The 20,893-nt window shown below is 40.4% G+C and overlaps 1 protein-coding gene across 3 annotated transcripts in view; it reads left to right on the top strand.

Annotated features, from left to right (window-relative positions):
• The window catches only part of fam13c (family with sequence similarity 13 member C), a 91,728-nt gene that overhangs the window by 11,512 nt on the left and 59,323 nt on the right, over positions 1 to 20,893 (top strand). The window contains exons 1-3 of one of the 3 annotated variants that reach the window (XM_052027620.1): positions 3,491 to 3,555; positions 7,489 to 7,667; positions 18,561 to 18,662. In XM_052027620.1, the coding sequence (XP_051883580.1) occupies positions 7,666 to 7,667; positions 18,561 to 18,662 (104 nt within the window). In that variant the 5' untranslated portion in view covers positions 3,491 to 3,555; positions 7,489 to 7,665. Of the gene's footprint in view, positions 1 to 3,490; positions 3,556 to 7,488; positions 7,668 to 18,560; positions 18,663 to 20,893 lie in introns of those variants that run through there. The other 2 variants (XM_052027621.1, XM_052027625.1) reach the window with 2 other exon arrangements.

Below are 20,893 nucleotides of genomic sequence, written 5' to 3'. Positions count from 1 at the left end.
GGTAAGTTCTATAGCATTCCTTGCACAGCTGACAACTTCACCACCAAAACTTCTCCAAATTTGTACTTGTTGGCCAGCAGCACGTCATGGAATGTGACATGTCGTGGAACCATCAACTTGACAAAAACTTCTGCTTGCTTCCTATTTGATTTTGAGTCTCATGCAGCAGGCAGACTAATTTTGCGTCCTGGCATATTTATTTCCAGTGATTATTTTGATTCTCATATTAATCTGTGGCTTCATTCCACTCTGTTTCTGCACCTCCTGCTTGCTATGTCAGCTTGTTTCTAACTCTGTACAAATTCTATCCTATGACGTGCGCCCACTTTTCATCATTAGGGGTGCAATCCATTGGCTATTTTCTTTGAAATGTTTTGAAATTTTCACTAAACGCTTTTGATTGTCTGTATTGCACCACCTTCATTTGCCTTATCAAAATCATTGACTGAGGTAGACTGTATGAATAGACATTTCTGCATGAGTAAATCAGTGTACCTTTCTCTGGAGCAGCCAGCTAAATGGGTAATAGCTTCATTGCCACCATGTGATAACTTTTAATTCCCCAGTGCTAGCTCTGTGGGAAGTTGTGTGTTTCCAACATTTTGACTTTCTTCTTTTACATTCCAAAATAAACTTTATTCATCATTTAAAAAAAAACTTTTTACAACAATAAAACAGTGCAAACCTTTACATTCGTGTACGGATCACTCAGTAGTGTTACCTTTTTATGTTAAAAAAAACACAGCATTGATGCCACTCGTGTGGCTCCCTGGGGTGCTACCCCAATCCCATATTTACAATATTTAAGGGGCTTCCTCACCTGACCCCGCCCCTCCCTCTCCAGTGGCATAAGAACCCTAAACTGTAATCCTTCTCCACCGAGCCCTTGCGTTGGCTGCACCCAGCTTCAGTGCGTCACTCAGCACGTACTTTCTGCTATTCTTGTATTGCATTCAGCTGTAGTTTGTCAGTGTGAGCTGATGGGTTCACTAGTGTACTTGAATAGGCCTTTCCACTTTTCTGCCATTCTGACGTGGACACTCCCTTGTGAAATTCGGATCACTCACTCATCAGATTTGTTTCCTTGGTTGATTCAAAAACTTTTTTTTTTATTTGAATGAATAGCTGGTTTTATTGAGTTTTCCTTTTTGGGGCTGTTTTGCAATATTGCAGACCCATTATCCAATGTTATCTTTATAGCACCACCCACTATCAAGTATCTTCTACGAACACTCACCAGCTTAATATATGATGAGTTTATTACTGTTATGTAATGTGCATGAAAGAAAGGGAAGTGAGGGATTTCACTCTTCTATTCAATTGTACAATTTAAATAGATTGAAAACGTTAGAAATACTGCAGAATTGCATTCAATCTGAAATGCATTTGGAGATTTTTCAGGGTTCTCTATTTTAATATAATCTCCTTGACACTGATTTTTATATTTGTTCTGTGCTATAATTTTTCACTTACCCATATACAGTAGCAGTATAAAAGGAACAGATGCATGAAAAATGGATGTTGTGCAGTCTTAGAAGCTGATCATTAAAAGGTAAACATGTCAATCCTATTTCATATAAAGATCTATGATGCTTCACTTTTGAGTGGAGCAGATCAGAAAAGTGTTAATGAGGAAAAAAGCATAAAACGCACATTAAGGACACAACAAGTTTTAATACAAGAATTTTAATATGAATGATCAAAAATCGTCAGCTGTGTATTGTCCACTTGTTGAGCTCAGCAGGAAAGACCTAAATATCCCATTACCTATAAACAATTAAATGTTGGGTGAAAAGAAAATTCTCACACCTTTCAGCAGAGTTGTTTTGTACACTAGAACAACAAAGGACTGCAGATACTGGAATCCAGATGAAAAACACTACGATGCTGGAGGAACTCAGCAGGCCAGGCAGCATCCGTGGAGAAAAGCAGGCGGTCAGTGTTTTGGGTCAGGACCCTTCTTCAGGACTAAAGATAGGAAAAGGAGAAGCCCAGTATATAGGAGGGAAAAGCAGAGCAGTGATAGGTGGACAAAAGAGGGGAGATGGGGTGGGCACAAGGTGGTGAGACGTAGATGCAGGTAAGGGATAGTGATAGGCAGGTGCGGGGGAGGAGGGGAGAGCAGATCCACTGAGGGTTGGGTCAAAGGTAAGGAGAGGCAAAAAAAAAGGAAGGAGGTAGAAAAAAAGAGGCTCGGAAAGGGAAGAAAAGAAGAAGCATGGTGGGGGTGGGGAAGGGGTGTGAGGGTTACGTAAAGTGGGAGAATTCAGTGTTCATGCCGTTAGGCTGCAGGGTTCCAAGACAGAAAATGTACACTACTTGGGATGGTCTGAGTTGGTAAATGTCATAACTGGAAGGAAATTAAATCTAGGCACAACATTCTAAAGTTGAACTTGCACAATAGCTTGGGTCCTGACTCCTGTTTTTGACAACTACTTCTCTCAGAGTGAGGTGAATCTGTTTTGCAAGTGCAAAGTTGGCAATCTTTCATTCTTTTTCAATCTTTTTATTAGTTTCCAAATTAATAATATTAATATATAACATTGATGTTCGTACATGTAATATAAAGAGATCAAGAGAACAATCATGGCATAGATAATCATAAAGAACAATAAAATATATTAAAAAAATCTTTAGATCTCATGATCTCTTAGTAAATGAATATAATATAAAAGAAAAGAGAGAAAAATATTTATTTATTGTGTATATAAAAGAAAAGAAAAAAAATCCCCAAATCAATAGAAAATTGTAAATAATCAAACCAAACTAAAAAGAAAGTTTCAAAAAAAAAGACAATAAAAGAAAAAAAAACTGGACTGAAATTTCTCAATAGAAACAGAGCAATATTATGTCGTCAACTCTGTTCCTCTAAATTGAAAAGTTATCGAAAAGGGATCTATATCATATGAAAGTATTGAATAAATGGGCTCCAAATATCTTCAAATTTAAGCGAAGGATCAACAGTACCACTCCTAATTTTTTCCAAGTTTAAACATGATATAGTTTGAGAGAACCATTGAAAAGTAGTAGGGGGTATTGGGTCCTTCCACTTAAGCAACATGGATTGTTTGGCCATTAATGTGACCGCAATCTTAAAGATATCTTAACTTGCTACCTATTTAAATTCAGAATTGTCATTCTCCAGAGAAAACATTTCCATTTTAACAATTCATTCTGCTACAATGTGACCAATTAAACCAAGGGCACACTTGATTTTTTAAAATGTATTGCACTGGCGAGTTACATCCTGTTATCTCAAAGTTTGGAAGAACCTGAAAATATTTTGGCATTAGCAGGGAATTCGGTATTTATTTGTGCCTATTGCATGTGACACTACTCGTAAAAGATTATTTAACTGCCCTCGTGGAAAAATAGAAACTGGCACACATGAAGCAGGAAATGAGCCAACCCGGATTTGCTTGCTTCAGAAGAGGTCAGAAGCCAGCAGAGAGATTTGATCTTCTCAAAGGTTATTGCAGAGAGGTAAACACAGACATTCAGCTGACTGACAGGTTGAGAGGAGTGTGTGGGGAAAATGAAAACTTAAACTGACAGGTGCGCTAATGAAATTTAGTTGTTTAAACATTGAAAAACCTTTCTGAAGTCCAGACAGTTTTGTTTGCCAGTTTCTGCTGATTAATATTGTAAAATGGCATGGAAAATGATCTTGAGGTTGACTAAATTGGAATCTTGTTTGATTTGCTGTTAGTACTGTATTACAATCCTTACTAAGTTAGGAAGGATCAATCTTTGTAAGGTTTGCTGTTCATATATGAAAAGCTCTGAGTGTAAATGGAGTTGCATATTTTGTTCGGTATTAAAATTAGGTAATTTGTTGACTAAAAATTCAATGGAACATGAAATAACAAGTATTTGGATGTTGCAAGGTATTTTGGCTCAATGTTTCTGAACATAGGTTTAGTGTTTGGGAAGCAGATGGACTTAAATTGAGAATTGGTTATTTGTGCTAATTGAATCAAATTAAAATTTCAAAAAATGTTTTAGAAGCTGGGCATTGTATGTGTTTGATTTCATGTGAGTTCTGTACTGAAATTATTTGTGCATTGCAATGTTGTGCTGTGAATGAATTTCTCCATTTCATTGCCCGTGTTCAAGAAATGAATGGCTGAAAAAGTCTGGAGGTCAAGCATGCTGATAAGAAGTTTAAAGTGAATGTTATCACTCAAAAAATTAAAGAATTAATGGCTAGATAACTTATCTTCAGAACCTTGAACATTAATAATCCTTAAATAACCAAGTGAACTTAAACATAATACATGTGTAGAGCATTTGCTCCGTTTTATTTTGGTGTTGACTGGTTAAAGTGCAAGTTGTAGATTATGTAACTTCAAATGATTTTTTTTAACAATTTTCTTATAAGCTAACAAATTACATAAGCCAGGACTAAGTTTATCTGAAAGAACAGTTGCAACTGCACGCAAGGGTTAAAGCTTACTGTTGTTGTTGCGGGAGTATCGTAGAACTTGCAGGTAGGCCAGTCAGCCCATCTGTCAGTGCTTTTTCTTCATCTGTGCTCATCTATTGCAATTAAAGTAGAAAATGCTGAGGAAAATCAACAGGTCAAGCTTCATCTGTGATAAGAAACACAGGATTAACGTTTCAAGTGACTGCCTTTTCTTCTGAACTGTAATGATTTATTGTAAATCCATTTCCCTGCCTTTTCCCCAATAATAGATCCTGTTCTTTTATATGATATTGATTTTGCATCAATAATGATTCGTGATAATCGTATTCTAATAACCTAGCATGCTAAAATGAACTGCATGTCCAAGTTGTTTACTAGTGGTTATTTCACTCTTTACTCTCCAAATATGTTCCATAACTTCAAAATCAAAACAGGATCTTCACTGATCTATACTGTTCCAATGAATGTTCCTCATTTTTGAATCAACTTCATAGATTACGCCTCCTTTTCCTAATTTAACTAGTGACTGCACCTTAGCTATTTTTTTTGAATCACTTTTTGCTAAAGAGATCTGCAACTCTGCACATGATATTTTCAACTGATATGTTGACACTAACTGCAGAGATATCTATGTCTCTATGACAGTAACTGCAGAGATTTGTGTGGCCATCCTATGGATCAGTGTTTGTGTTCAGAGATGGAAGTGAAGCTTGCTACCATAGAGTAACTTAGCTCATTGTCTTGCCTTGATTCTGTTATCCTGAATGCGATGCTCCAAGATGCCTCACAGTCTGCTTGCAGAATGCCAATCCTCCACATCACCAAATGGCTGATCCTACATTTGAAAGAGTTAGAGTTAATTTTCCTTGTGCTTTTTCACACACTAGCAGATTTCAAGTTGAATCTGAATACAGATTTTAAGGCCTGAAAATACTGGAGGTATGTGCAAGCATTTATGTTAAACTCATGCAGAGGAATCTGAGAGAAGTGGGTTAAGTATATACCCACCACTTTCCCAAGGTGTCACTTCAAAAGTTAATGTTGCTGCACTTTTGGTTCAGGTGGTTTTGGAGGCAAGGATGTGAGTGATACCAATCTATCCAGCAGCCGTTGTGGTTTGTCACACTGGGAAAAGCAGTGAATAGTTAAGTAGCAAGGTTTAGGAATTACCTTCAAATGTCAACTGTTCTCAAAATAGTGCAGTAGAGATTTTGAGTGTTTTTAATACATCAATCATAGAACTAGATATTAACTTTTTAATCTAGAACTTGTGTTGCCATTTCAGGTCTTTAATTGCAACACAGGAAGATGCAAATGAGTGTGAAAATGGTCCAGATGGAGAAAAGTGACACACTACAAAAACATACTGCACTATTGCTGCTTTATTTGTTGAAACATTGAGCATGTTGTTTTAAGATGATTAACAATCCACGTTAGTGGCACTTTGAGCCCTGTGTACATTTGTACTTTTCTAGAGAGTTATACTTTTGCAAAACAAGTCCATCTCATTCCTCACTTCATTTTTTTGTGACTCAGCCTTAAAGCTAAAGCATATTCAGGTGATTTCTATAATCTGCTGGGTTTGTTTTGCATTGCAGGAAATTATTAATGGATGGGAAATGTCAGGCTCCCTACTAATGCCCCTTTTCACTCAGAATGCTGTGTTGTTGAACTATTTCTTGAAGTTTAGCATTCTTTTAAGGGGTTACAACACAAAAATAGGCTTTGGACCTGATGCAGCCTTGCAACAAAGTTGCAGTCAATGTCATCACCTTGGGCAGTCCCTCAGGGTCAAGGGTAACTTGCTTCCACTCTAGCATGTTGAACAGTGGGCGATGGCTGTTTAGCTGCGAGCATTGTCACAGCTGAAGAAAATTAATCCTTCTTCTTTCAGATAGTTGTGTGTAAGGTATCTGTGACCAGACCACTGTCTCTGCTGTCAACTTTGTAACTCTCAACAACTGTAGGGATGAACTGCATGTTCTCTTGCCATTTTTAAGCAGGATTAGAAGTATCTAATTCAACAGAACAGAAGGCCAATGTTGAGTAAACCTTCTCTCTCTGATTTCAATTAACAAGAATCAAATCATTGCTTATAGCAACTTGGAGGAATGCCAGAAAATACATTCTCATTGTGACTTGGACTGAGCAATCATTTTGCCTCAAAATATATTGACATAGGGTATAGTGCAAATAAATATTTTACATTCTACAGTGTTTGTTGAAAACACAACATTTATCAAATTAAGTGTTGGTGTTTTCCAGGTCCTCAATTATACTAACTGCATAGGTTTGTCATACTTGCATCGGTGAAGCAGCAAGTTTTGGCGTTGCAGTAATGATTGATAACCTGAAAATAATCAAGCAGCTGAAAGGAAACATAAGTGTTCATGCATCTTTCTCTCTTTCTCCCTCTTTTTTGGGTTACATTGAAAGAGTATGTAGCTGCAATTATTATGCAAGGTTTGTGGCAGGTCTGGTGATATTGAAGTTAGATTGAGAGATGGTCAACAACCTTTCTTTATACATGTCTTTTTAGTTAAATTTGCAAAGAATTGCTGGAAAACAAAGCATGTAGCATCTGCAGTTTTTTGGTTTTAGGAAGTATAAAAGCCATCTGATCAATCCTCAATGTGCAAGATGTGACTGATGTATAAAATTATGTAATGACACCTTAAATATTTTTAAAATTGAGTTACATCATTTTGATTTCATGCGTAATTTTTTTATTAATTCAATCACACTGATGACAGCAGTCTCTCCCTCAGATAATGGGTCAGTCCAGTATGACATCACTCCATTTGTCTAAACCAATAGGCTTACAACATGCAAATATGCAGCAACTGACCAAGATGAGCAGCTGTATATGGTTGTCTGTAGAGGTCACCAACTTCTTGGGTGCTTGGTACTGGGCCAGTACAAGTTCAGCAAATTCAGTCTTTGCTTCCAAGAAGTTCACTTCATCTAGAATTATCTGGTTCTAATCATGTGAATGATCCTCAAGTTAGAGCTAGTGCCTTAAGAGTTGTGATGAACTAATTTTATTTCATTTTCTGATGAAGGCTTGAAGGTCAAGATTTTCCTGTGCCCACGGAACATTCTGCGTCTCTGCTGATTAGTGCTGGCTGACAGTCGTTGGAAGATCAGATCAAGGACCAAGGTTTTCTCTTCTACTTCTGTCAATGAGCGAGCAGTAATGACAGCAGCACCAAAAAGACCATGACCACAGGTTCAAAGAAATGTAAGAATATGTGTACCGTTGCCAATTTCAGATCTATACTGGATATTCCCTCGGGTTTCCTGTCGCAATCTCTTCTGCATGCAGACCCTGAATCCCGTTCACTATCAGAAACTTAACGTTACTCTCCTACCACTGCATGACAACACCTTGGCGCAAGTACTGTTTTCCCATACCTTGCCATTAATGCAGCATTTACCTTCCAATGCATGATGATTGACTTAAGTGATCCAAAGCCAAATGTAAGCTGAAAAGGTGATTATTTTACAGAAGAAAAATTGCATTTGTTTAACACCTTTCACAACTTTTTTAGCTAATGAAGTGATTTTGGAATGTAAATACTGTTATTTTGTGGGGGGAAAAGACACGGCAAGGTTCCATGAGCAGTAATGAGACAATCTGTAGGTATTGAGTACAAGCAAAGATGGTCAGGAGTTGTGAGGGTGTGTGTTGGATGGGTGGAGGTGGCAGTGATCACTATCCCAGCCCTAAAATTAAGGTTGGTGGGTTTATAGACATGCACACACTCCCTTGATTAAAATTCATGTCTGGCATTAAAAGCTAGTTCTGCCACTAAAAGCTAGTTCTGCCACTGGTGCTGACAGAGAAACGTTTTTTGTATAATGTATAAAGGAACATTGACCCTTGAAAGATTCAGCCTATTTGACATGAATCTGCCATGAGTTCAGATAGAATCCACCTGCTGTGGGCAATAGCAAGACAAAAATTGAACAAACTATGCCCTAACTTTTGGGTCAGGTTCCTATAACTTTATCTAAGGCAGTTGCTTGGGATCAAGGATGACTTGCTTCCTCTCTGTGGGCTCTTAGGGCCAATGTGGAAACAACACACTTTTCCATGGATGGAGCAGAAAATGCCTGACAGAGTGGGCATGTAGGCAGTTTTTTTTTGCATCGACTAGAGCTTCTTAGTGTCATCCTGAATGCTCTTTCTCCAGTTTGAACAGTCATGGGCCTGGGCTTCCCAGCAGATAGTGAGGAAATTGTATTTCTTCAAGAACACTTTGAGTTCGACCTTGAATCTTCTCCTTTTGTCCACCTTGGAATCTCTTCCATGACAGAGCTTGGAATGGCTGTCTGTTTTGGGTGCCCACCTAACAGAGCTGACTCGAGTGTAATTGGGCCCTGGAGGATGGCTTGAGAGTGCATTGAGAGTGTATTGGTCAGTGCATTTCAAGGCCTTTGCATGGTCAACTTTAACTTTCCAGTGTCTTGGGTGTTCCGTACATCCAGTGTGGGGATGGGTCCTTTGTCGATCTCTTCAAAGAACATCGACATAAGGGGAAGGATTGTGGGTAAAAGTTATGGAGCCTAAATCTGTATCTGTAAAATTCCTCCATAGCCAAACAGTTGCATTTCTCCTTTCCTCAAGATTTTTAGAACAATTTTGCAAAATGCATTTGAATTCTTAAAAACTCTTCTTGCATTTCTTCTGACCTTGATTGTGCTTACTGGAATGTGTTCTTGTTTGCACATCAGGGATGAGACAAACAAAAAGAATCTCCCATGGTGTGGTGGTGCCTTGGAGGGTTATCATCTGTCAGCATGAAGTGCTTTACAGCATGCAGAAAAGAAAGTACCCATTAGGGCAGAAAACCAAGATGAAGGCAAAGCCCAAAGTGGTTAAAACTCGGCTCTGAGACTTGGGCAGTGCTGCATCAAGATGTAAGAAGAGTGCAGGGGCAGGCGTTAGACTAATATGATTGGGAAATATGTAGTGATGTATTTGAAACCAATATCAGAATGTCTTACTAATTAAACCTATAATTAGATTTGCTTCCCTATTGCATATTTAGCAAGTACAATTCAAGATATAATCTTAGCTGCTTCATATGGAGGAAGAGACCCATTTTCCCCTCTGAATCTACATGCTGAAGTTGTTTGCGTCTCGTCGTGTGCAGTTTCTGAGCTATATTAAGATATCTGAAACTGCTGATTTCTGTTGTCTAATGTAACTAACTGCAGTAAACTTAGCTGATTCGGAAACTTCCCAAAAGGCTCCACAGGCAATTAAATTCATCAATAAAATTTTCAGATCACAATTAAATCAACAAATGGGCTTTAACATTTCCTTTATATTAATAAAGATCCAACTCTCATTAAGCTCAGATCCATGCCTCCTGCAGATCAATACCTCCGTAAAAAGACTCTTCAGCACAGCATGATGCAGCATTTAAATACCTGAGAATCAATATTGGAGACCACTAATACAGTTCTTGGACATTTGGTCCATGTTCTCTGTGTTTATTATTGACCAATTTGAGGAGCAGAGAGATCTTGGGCTAATGATCTGTATGTCTTTAAAAGCAGCAGTCTAAATGGGGGAAGAAACAGAGGGAAATCAAGAGGTTATAGCAAAGATGTCACTAGTACACAGAAGGTTAAATGAGAACCTATTGCAGTGTTAAAAGCTTTTTGGAGGATAAACAGTGCAGGGCTATCATAGGTTAACATCACTTTAAGCGGGTATAGACTCGCTATCACCAAATGAAGTTGCAAAATAGCTTACAATAATGTCGGAACATGAAATTGCTTTCCCACAAGAGGAACTTTATAATATGATTTAAACAGGAATTGGGAAAATACCTGTTTAACAAGAATGATTATGTACCGAAAGGTGGGAAATGAGATCGAAGAACAAGCAGTGGAAGGAGGTTTGATGAGCTGAGTGCACAACTTGAGTGGTTTTAAGTGGTTCTACTGCAATGATTGAATATCTTGAAACTTTCCTGAAGGTGGAAGTTTGTGTTTGTTGCTTTAGGTTGTTTCAGCGGCAGCAATGCCAGCATGAAATTTGAAGCCCTGCCCTCAGAGGAGATGTTAAACCAGGGTCCAATCTGCCTTCTCAGGTTGAAAAAACAAGATGCTGGAGGAACTCAGCAGGTCAGGCAGCATCTGTGGAGAAAAGCAGATGGTCAACATTTCGGGTCAGGACCCGAAGAAGTGTCCTGACACAAAACGTTGACTGTCTGCTTTTCCCCATGGATGCTGCCTGACCTGCTGAGTTTCTCCAGCATCTTGTTGTTCTCTCATCTAGATTCTAGCATTGCAGTCCTTTATTTCTGTCTTCTCAGGTTGATGTAATAAATCCCAGGGCACGATTTTACAATTGATAATTTGTTCCAATGTTTGTGTGATCTTGCTATGCATTTTGGGTTCCTACATTTCACCAGTAATGAGACCTAGAGCACCATAGAACATCCTGTGATTTTGAGAAGCACTTGACTTGTATAAAGCCAAGTTCTTTCTTTTGATATTTTTGCTTTTAAGAAATTTCTTTCACCAGGCTCTTCCAAATGATTTGTGTTTGCAATTACAAGTTCCACTTTAACCCTCCAGTTCCAGGTTAAATCTGAGACTATATTTTGCCACTAAATCATGTATTAAATATTGTCTGGGTCGGAATCCTGAATGAAAGAAATCCAATCTTTTGTTCTTTCTATTTTTAAGCCAATGATAAAATTTCCTTTAGACCTCTCTTGTTACTACATTTCACATCTCAGATATTCACTTGGAGAATGGTGGCCTCACATCTCAATCTGGTTGCCACACTGTCGAAAGGATGTAGAGTCTTTGGAAAGGATAGTGAAGAGGTTGCCTGGATTGGAGTGTGTAAGGAGAGATTGGACAGAATTGGATTGTTTTCTCTAGAGCATTGGAGGTTGAGGGGGTGACCTGATAGCGCATAAAGTTGTGAGAGGCTTAGATAGACTAGATGGTCAGTCTTTTTTTCCAGGGGGGGCAATGCCAAATATAAGGGGGCATAGGCTTAAGAGGAGAAAGGGAAAGTTTAGTCGAGATTTGAGGCAAGTTATTTGGATGTACAGGGGAGGTAGTATTAGTATTGGTTTATTATTGTCACTTGTACCGAGGTGCAGTGAAAAACTTGTCTTACATACCGATCGTACAGGTCAATTCATTATACAGTGCAGTTACATTTAGTTAGTGCAAGTAAAAACAGTAACAGTACAAAGTGTCGCAGCTACAGAGAAAGTGCAGTGTAATAAGGTTCAAGGTCACAACAAGGAAGATTTGAGGTCAGGGTCCATCTCATCGTATAAGGGAACCGTTCGATAGTCTTATCACAGTGGGATAGAAGCTGTCCTTAAGCCTGGTGGTACGTGCCCTCGGGCTCCTGTGGCTATAGAAGCAGATAGGATAGCAATGTTTAAGAGGCATTTAGATGACATATGAGCAGGCAAAGAATAGAAGGATATGGACCACATGCAGGCAGATGAGCTCAGATTGGCATCATGGTCAACGTTGATACGGTGGGCTGTAGGGCCTGTTCCTGCGCTGTATTGTTCTCTGTTCATAAGCACAGGTCAATTAATTTAGTTTACCAGTTCATCAACTAACCTCCCCTGCCTTTCAGAGCACATGTTAAACCAGGGTCCCATCTGCCTTCCCACACTGATGTCACAATTTGAAAGAATTTCCTTTTCTCTCTCATGGACTTCTGCCATCTCTTCCTCAACCAACACCACTGCAACCATACAACTGACAGAAATAGTTTTATGTACACAAAATGTATTTAAAAAAATAACATGTATGCTGTTCATGAACAAGTCTCTAGAAATTAATTTGGTCTCTGTCCTAATTGCACTACTGTTTTGATGAAAAAAAACAAGCTGCTGGAGGAACTCAGAGGGTCAAACAGTATCTGTGGGGAGAGAGGAGTTGTCGACATTTCCCCTCAACAAACCAGCAGAATGTTTTTTTGCTCCACGTTCCAGCATCTGCTATCTATTGTTTTGACTAACCATTTCTCATAAGTTTAATTGTTTTTATAATTTAATGGTTGGTTCATGCTTGGGTTTAATGTACCTTGAGTGTGTTCAGTAAACTCCTATTCTGTGTACTCCTTAAGACTGAGACCAAATGATAAGTCTTGCATTTACGTGGTACCTTTCCCAATCTTCAAACGTCTCAAAATGCTTCACTGCCATTGAAACTCTCATCAATTGTAGTCACTAAGTAAAGTAGGAAATGCAGCAGCTTTTTGTCTATGGGTCTTGCAAACGCCAGTGATAATCACTGTATAATCTGTTGTCATCTTCTTGTGGTGAGATACAAGTATTGAATGGGAGGAAATAACATCCCTGTGTATCAAATTGAAGTTGCATGCCTTTAACTGACCTCATTGTAGAGCAGGTGTGTTCTTTGTGACTCCACGAAGCATCTGCTTGCTCTTCCACCCCCACCTCTCCCCCCACCGCCCCCCCCAAACTCCCCAACCACACCTCACAAGTTTTCCATTTCTGCATTCTGTTCATTGTCCACTTTTCTTTGCCTACAACTAGTAACTGTTTTCGACCATTTAAGCCACAAAATCTGGAGTTCTCTTCCTAAACTTCTGCTTTTCCCCTTGCATCTTTTCTGTAAGCCGTTCCTGTATTTCAACATTCTTATTTATATCAAAATGGCCACCGATTTCTGACCCTGCCAAAGTTTACAGTCTGTTGAAATCTGATGATTGCCAGACTTGTCTCTCCAGTCCTCTGGGATAATGTTCCTTTCCAAAATATTTGGTTGATCATAATCAGGCTTCCACTACTTTTTCCCTGCGTTCCCTTGGGATCATCTGCAGTTGAGTTAGCTGAAGGTGACTCTGGTCAGCTGCTGTCTTTTGGATAATAAAAACAAAGTGAAAAAAAATCCCAATGGAATGTCATGGATAGCTTCCTGAATATTGTTTGGCCTTGCTAAGAGAAGTTAGTGTTATTGGTGTTTGTTTATACTGTGTCACTAAAACAAAGTTTTTCTTTAAATCTTGTTCTCACAAGTATTCACCCTTCACACCTGTGCACACTGACCCATATTGTCACCTCCTCTCTCAATATCTGAATTTAAAATTCATAATCTTGTTTTTAAATCTCTGTGAAATGGACCTGATCCATTATATCTCTGATTTGTATCTCTGATCCATTTGTATTTCTGTAGTTTGTATTTCAGATCCGTTCCAACCCTAAAGACTCTTGGCTATTGTTGCTTTTCTAATTGTGGCCTCTCGCATATCCTTAAGTTTTTTGCTGCTATCTTGGACCGTTGAAGACACGGCTGCCAAGTCCCTTGCTTGAGAATTCCCTCTGAAATCCTCCCTACTTTCCTCTCCTCCACTAAGATGTTTCCTAAAACTTCACGATGAAGTTCCCCTTTTTGATTACTCCTTGTGTGGCTTGGTGTATGAAAGTGCTTCTTTGAGGAGCCATGGGATATTTTACTGTATTGAAGTCTCAACACAAATACCAGTTCCTGTAGTATGACTGGAGCAATGAGTACAAAAGGTTTTGTGGGTCAGTAGTGGGATATTTTTGGATATATAAAAACTATAATGTGAATCCAACTTGAGCACAAAGGTCATCTTAAAATAAGTAGGACGGCGGAGAACTTTTATTCAATGGGAATCATCGGATAGCTTTGGTGTTATCTTGAGCTGACTGAAGATTGGAAATTGAAATTTCTGGCTGGATTGGGTGGGAATGCTGGATCTGAAAGCTGAATGAATAGGTTCTCACTGCAGATTATTCCATTTTTTGTCATCTTGGATAATGTTTGTTGGACATACATTTGGGGATTAAAATATTTACTTCTAAAGAATTCCAAATCACAAAACCAAAATGTTCAATGTCTCTTCTTGCTTTAAATGTGAAATGAAGGATTAGCTAAAGTCCAGGATATTTCTGCTTGCAAGGACACAGTCCCATTTGTACAGTATTTTCTTCTTGGGCAGTCCCTCGGGATGGAGGATGACTTCCTTCCACTCTTTGTGGATTCTGAGGTGGCTGATGAGGGCAATGTGGGAACTGCATATTCTTCTGCAGACAGTGCAGCAAGAGCCCAGTGGGTGGGCAGCTTGTGAGCTGGTGCACTTCTGCTGCCCCTTATGCAGGGCTTCTGTGTGCTTCTGATGAATGGGCATGAGGTTCTCAATACCATCCTGAATTATGCTGTCATAGAAATCAGGAGAATGTCGTGTTTCTTCAGAGAAGCTTTGAGCATATCCTTGAATGTTTTCCTTTTCCCTCCTGCTGGTCTCTTCCCACAGCAGAGCTGGAACAGAGTGTCCACCTGATGTCGGACACAAAAATGACTTGGCCTGCCCAATGAAGCTGACAGTTGTAACGAGGGCTTCACTACTGTGGGGCATTGGACTTCAGCTTTGCTTATCCTTCCAGTGCATGATGGTGTTGATGGCATTCTTCCAGTGCCCTGAGATGCGTGATGTTGATCATCCAAATCTCAGAAGCATATGGGAGGGCAGCAATAGCTACTTATCTACATAATGATCTGCAGTTATTCACTAGATAAAAAGGAGCAGCTAAAAACAGAGCAATGCACTTGCTGCTTTGTTTCCATCTTGAAACTGACTTTGATTCATAACAGAGCTATTGACAACACACATCTGTTGGAAATTAGAGAAAGCCCAATGAAGTTACCTGCATCAGGGTTTTGTGATGCAATTAGGACACTTGCAATTTTGGCTGGATGTTACTTTCTGATATCCCTACTGCTCACCGATACCTCCCGGGGTTGCCTTCAGCAACAGGTTGGTACCCATTGGGAAGTTCAAAGTGCCATTTGCCTTGCTCAGTCCACAGTCTTGGGCCTTCCGATCAACTTATTTCCAAAGCATCGCAGGACTTCCACAAACTTCCATAATTCCTTTGGACATCATGGGAGGCCAATCAGCCTCTTCTCATTCAGGACCACAAAAGGATGCATCAGAAACTGTTGTCAACAGGAAGGACGGTTGTGACATCATTGTTCAACTGGAGTTTAATTTCAGTATGTAATCTTAGAAATTTGTCCAGCTGTAATGATGTTTTCATCCTGTGATACAATCCATCCCATACTATTCTACTATCCTAGGATGGCTGCTGGGCAAAGGGATTCTGGCACCACACCTGGCTGGTGACATCCTTCCCCCATGCCCAATTGCAGTAACGTCCATTGAACTACCGGGAAAAGGGGGGCATTTAACATGGGAATTAATATACGTTCTCTCAACATGTGATGCAACAAAGATTGATGTTGGAGGAGACTGCCCAGCACGTGCCCTTGCCCCACTTCCCACTGTCTCAACTACTGGTTCACATGTGGGTGACTGGGTAAAGGCTGCTGACATTCTGAGAGGGCCACACGAGGCAACCCCATTGATCTGTAGAAGATAATTGACTTGTCGGAAACCTTTGTCCATCTGCTCCACGGGTCACCTTAAATCAGAGCAGTGGTTTGAACCCAGAGTCTGTAACCTGGCTATCTGAACTGCCGTTTGCAAGGCTGGACTCCAGCTGTACTGTCACAGTGGCAATTGCGATGCCCCTGGAGGTGACATCACACTCTTCGACTGCACGGTACTGATACCAGGCAGGATGATGTAATTTGGGCACAAAATTAACTCTGCCATACTCTTACCTATGGTGCTGGAAACGCTTTATGCATCAGCTTTTAAGAGGCAAATTATTCTCATTACTACTTTGAGGTAAACAACTCTGCACTCAGCTAAACTGGGAGATGATCTCACTCTTTGGTAAGCTGTCTTTTGGGTTTTCACTGCTTCCTTTACATGGTCAAGCAAGCGTGTTCTTGGCACATTTGCACACCCTGACTCCTGTATCTCATTCCATAACCCAAGCAGAGTGCTTAAAATCTGGCTTGTGCTGGGATATAGTGAAGGAGGTGCTTCCAGAGAAATGTTATCTCCTTTAAGGTGTTTTCCTTGGAAGCTTGTTACCTAGTTGTTAAGTACCCAGTATAGATAAAATAGGGACAGGAATTAGGATGGTATTTGGAGCTTGTACCATTGCATGAATCAGTGCAATTTATTGCGGTCAAACCTAGGTTCTCTGACAATTATTTGGGTACTTGCTTAACAATTACTTTCTTGACAATTACTAAGTACTGGAAAAATAAAAACAGTGGCAAGTGAAGTCCCCTGCCTTGAAATGCTCAATTCTCATAGCTCCAGCAGTGTCACAGTTTCCTATGCTGGTCCCCCTCACCGAAGATCACGATTGTTTGCTAGCCCTAGTTTTGCATTTCTTGTGATTTATCATGTATCCTTTTACGCTGCAGGAACTGAGGGCAAGTATTGGTGAGTTACTACGTAAAGCAGAGAACAGGTATATGTGGTCTTTGCTCGTAGTGCATTCACTGAGGGGAGGAGGTAGCAAGAAGTAAGATGGATGGGCTGGTGTTGAGTGGCAAATTTGTGAGGGACTGTTTGGGATGCTACTTGAGAGAAGAATGCTGCCTATGGCCACTCTGAACAGACAAAGGAAGAGTTGAGGAGGACTTTGGTAATGAGAGTCTGAGGAGATGTGACCAGAAAAGGAAGAGATGTGCAAAAGTATGTTGAGTGGTGAGGGAGCAAAAAGGACTGGTGCCATATGCTGCACAGAGGGAGAGATAAAGAAAGTGTTTGCTACTTGGATGACTGCTTCTTGGACCTTACCCAAGGCCCTGGGAGGTGATGCGTGATAGCTGGTGATACCTGCCTCCTCTCCCCATGCTCAGAATGTTTAGCGACAGTAATTCTCTCCCAGTGGCTCAACTGCCAATTGCCTCCGGGAACCCATCAACTCTCAAAGCTGCACTTTCATTCTATAAAAGTGAAGGCAAGTGCGATATTACAAAGGAGAAGACGAGCCCAGAAGATTTGAACAGAAAATATTCCTCTTAGACCTACATTCCTGAAGTTGTGGGAGTAGTATACAAGGTATTTATTGTAGTTGACTCACTGAGCTAGCAATGCTGTTAAACTGTTGGGAGTATTTGGGACTGGGAGGATTTTAGTAATGTCAGCTGTCAGGAGCATGGGATTTGCCTTCACTTTTGGTTGAAAGGAAGTGTAGGAAAGAATACTGTGCCTTGCAGCTTAGTGATTAGAATCTCCAGAACTGGAGCACTGGCTCTTTGATCATTCTCCCCCTGCGTATGGCCTGTGCATACGTCTTACTGACACAGCAGGGATGCATGTACTAAAATTGACTGGGCAGATTAAATTATATCTTTTATAATAGAGGCAGTGCAGTGACTAGTACCGTGGCCTGACAGCTCCAGTGACCTAGGTTCAATCCCAGCCTCCAGTGATGTCTGTGTGCATTTTGCACATTCTCCCTCTGATTATGTGGATTTCCCCAAGTTCTTTGGTTTCCTCCCACATCCCAAAGACATGCTGGGTGGTGGAGTTCTAGTCATACAGCATTGAAACAGGCCCTTCGGACCAACTTGTCCATGCCGACTGTGTTGCCCAGCATGCTAACCCCATCTGCCCGCGTTTGGCCCAGAGCCCACTAAACCTCTCCTATCCATGTACTTATCTAAATGGTAGGTTAATTGGTTCCCACAAATTACCCTCAGTATTGGTAGGACGTAGGTGGACCAATGGCCATGTGAGAGAAATAAATAACAGGAAATAAAAGGGAAATGGAAATGATGGGATGGTTCTAAGATCTGACATTGACATGATGGGCTGAAGGACCTCTTCCAATGAAATAAAGGGATATGAGATTAATGAGTATGCTGTTGCACAACATTCAAAGCCCACAGGTGTGAAAGTAATGTGAATTAAGATGCTACTTTAAATGTTATGCAGAGCATTTTAGTGCACTGAAGAATTTAAAGTTTTGAACTATAACAAAACAAGATGCTGTAGTTTCCATTCTGCTCGCTGCCAGAGGAGCGGCAGCAGTTTGGCTCTGATCCAGATGGATCATGTCATGTCAGCAGTTCAAGGAACCCATTCTTGCAGCCTGGTCTGTGCATTTTGACTGCATCCAAAATCGCCACTTAGAAGTTGAAATGTGTGGAAGTCAAACTTTGGAGACTGGTGAGGGAGGCACTGAAAGACTGCTGCTCTTTCATTCCGCAGGAGAATGGAAAGGGGACCTCTTTCGCTGACAGACTGTCGAGGGAGCACAGAGACCGCTGTTGCCAAACACATGGAAGAGACTGCACTGGAATGCTGTAGTAGGTATGTTACAGGCTGTTAGGCTGGCAGGGATAGAGTTGAAGTTTTCTCTGAAAATAAATTTTCATTGATGGTGACCTTCTGGAGTCTGTTTCAAAACCAGCATTAGTGATTTCCTGACTTTGTTAGCAGCACAGTGTTGTTCTCAAAGATGTAATGCCCTGGACTTCTTGCACTGGTATCCACTAATCTGTTGTATGCTTCCATTTAATTTAAGCATGGATTTTTCTGCCTTTAAGATTTTTTTTAATGAAAAGATTTAATTTCCTCAATTTAATTAAGTGCATGGCTCTGGATGTGGCAATCAGCACCTAAGTGACGGCATTTGACATGAACTTCAAGAAAGCTGACCACAAAGACCAAGGGCTATCTGAGTCTTGAGTTTCACACTTCTCTGTATCAGCTGCACTACTGTTAGGATTCTGCAACGGTGATGTCAGCAAGCAGTCTGGGTAACCAATTATGTCGGGAAATTCTCACAGGCAGCATATCAGGAAGCAAAGAGCACAACTTAGATCTAATCTTTTGAATATTCTGCAGGGAAAATAATGGTTCAAACAAAAATATGGGGAGTCAAAGTAATAGTCAAGATAGTTGTGGGAGTCTGTAGGTTTATATTAGATATTGGTGGATAGTTTGTCTCATGAGATGGAGACAGATCCAGAAAAGGAAGAGAGCTGTCAGAAATAGTCCAGGTCAATTTAAGTGCAGTTTGGTGAATAGTTTGTCGCCAGCCCAATGGTATGAACATTGAATTTTCTGATTTTGATGAACCCACTCCCCGCTGTACCTTTCCCACTCCCACCAGTCCACCCAGGGTTTCTGTTCACCCTTTTCATCCCTTCCCAACCCCCTGCCCCCACCCCACCAATTACCTAGACAGCACCCTCCCCCACCTGCTTCCATCTGCCCATCACCCACAAACCCACCACCTGGGTTTCTTCTCCCTTGGTTCATTTTTCCTATCCCTCCTCCCCCACCTATTTCAATCTGCCCATCATCCTTCCATTACCTGGTTCCACCTATCACCTCCCAGCCTCTGTCTCACCCCTTCTTCTCAGATCTATATACTGGCTATCTTCCCTCTGCATTCTCAGTCCTGATGCAGGGTCTTGACCTAAAATGTTGACCATCCCTTTGCCTCCACAGATGCTGCTTGATCTGCTGAGTTCTTCCAGTAGTTTATTTTTCGTTTTCTGTTGAGATAGTTGATGTATTGGTCTTAATTTTCCAAAATTCTTCCGATTCAGGGAAAATTCCTTTAGATTGGAAAATAATGATAGCAATTATATTATTCAGAAAGAAGTAAATACAAATCAGTCAGCTTAACATCTGTCACAGGGAAAATGTTAGAATATGTGTTAAAAATGTTATAGTAGGGCATTGAGAAAAAGCTCAAGGTTATCAGGCAAAGTCACAAATGGTTCTATGAAAGGGAAATCATGTTTGACTGATTTAATAGTGTTCCTTGAAGAATGGAGTCATAGAGTTGTACAGCTTGGAAACAGGCCCTTCAGCCCACCTTGTCCATGCCAACCACGGTGTCTTGAGCTGGTCCCATATCCCTCTGAAAGTTTCTTTTAAATGTAATTGTACCTGCCTCTACCACTTCATCTGGCAGCTCATTCCATGTATCCACAACCCTTTGTGATAAACTACCTCTCAGATCCCCTCTAAATCTTTCCCCTCTCACCTTAAACCTATGCCATCTGGTTTTAGTCTCCTGTACCCCAGGAAAAAGCCTGTGACAATCTATGCCATGAAGTAGCAGGTACTGTAGATACAGGGGAACTGGTGAATGCACTATATTTAGGCTTCCAGAAAACATTTGATAAGGTGGTGCTCAAAGATTATTGTGAAAAATGAAAGCTCATGGCAAAGGAGGCAACACACTGGCATCGATAGAAGATTGGGTGACCAAGAGGAAATAGAGAGGAGGCATAAACGGATCTTTCTCTGGATGGTAAGGTGCCAAAGGAGAGATCAGTGGTGGGGTCTCAACCTTTTACAGTGTTTTAATGACTTGGATGAAGGCACTGAGGAATTGTTGCTAAATTTGCAGATGACACAAAGTTAGGAAGGGAAGTTGTGAAGAGAACAAAAGGAGACTACAATCTGATATAGATTGGTTAAGTGAATGGCAAATGGAATACGATATGCAAAAATGTGAAATGATCCATTTTTGTGGCAAAAATATGAAGTAACATCAATCATTGCAGGGCTTGGAGATGCAA

Source organism: Pristis pectinata, chromosome 12 (assembly GCF_009764475.1).
Source record: "Pristis pectinata isolate sPriPec2 chromosome 12, sPriPec2.1.pri, whole genome shotgun sequence".
Classification (NCBI taxonomy): Eukaryota; Metazoa; Chordata; class Chondrichthyes; order Rhinopristiformes; family Pristidae; genus Pristis; species Pristis pectinata.
The sequence above is the reverse complement of the archived record's forward strand: the minus strand, read 5'-3'. Positions and strand labels throughout refer to the sequence as shown.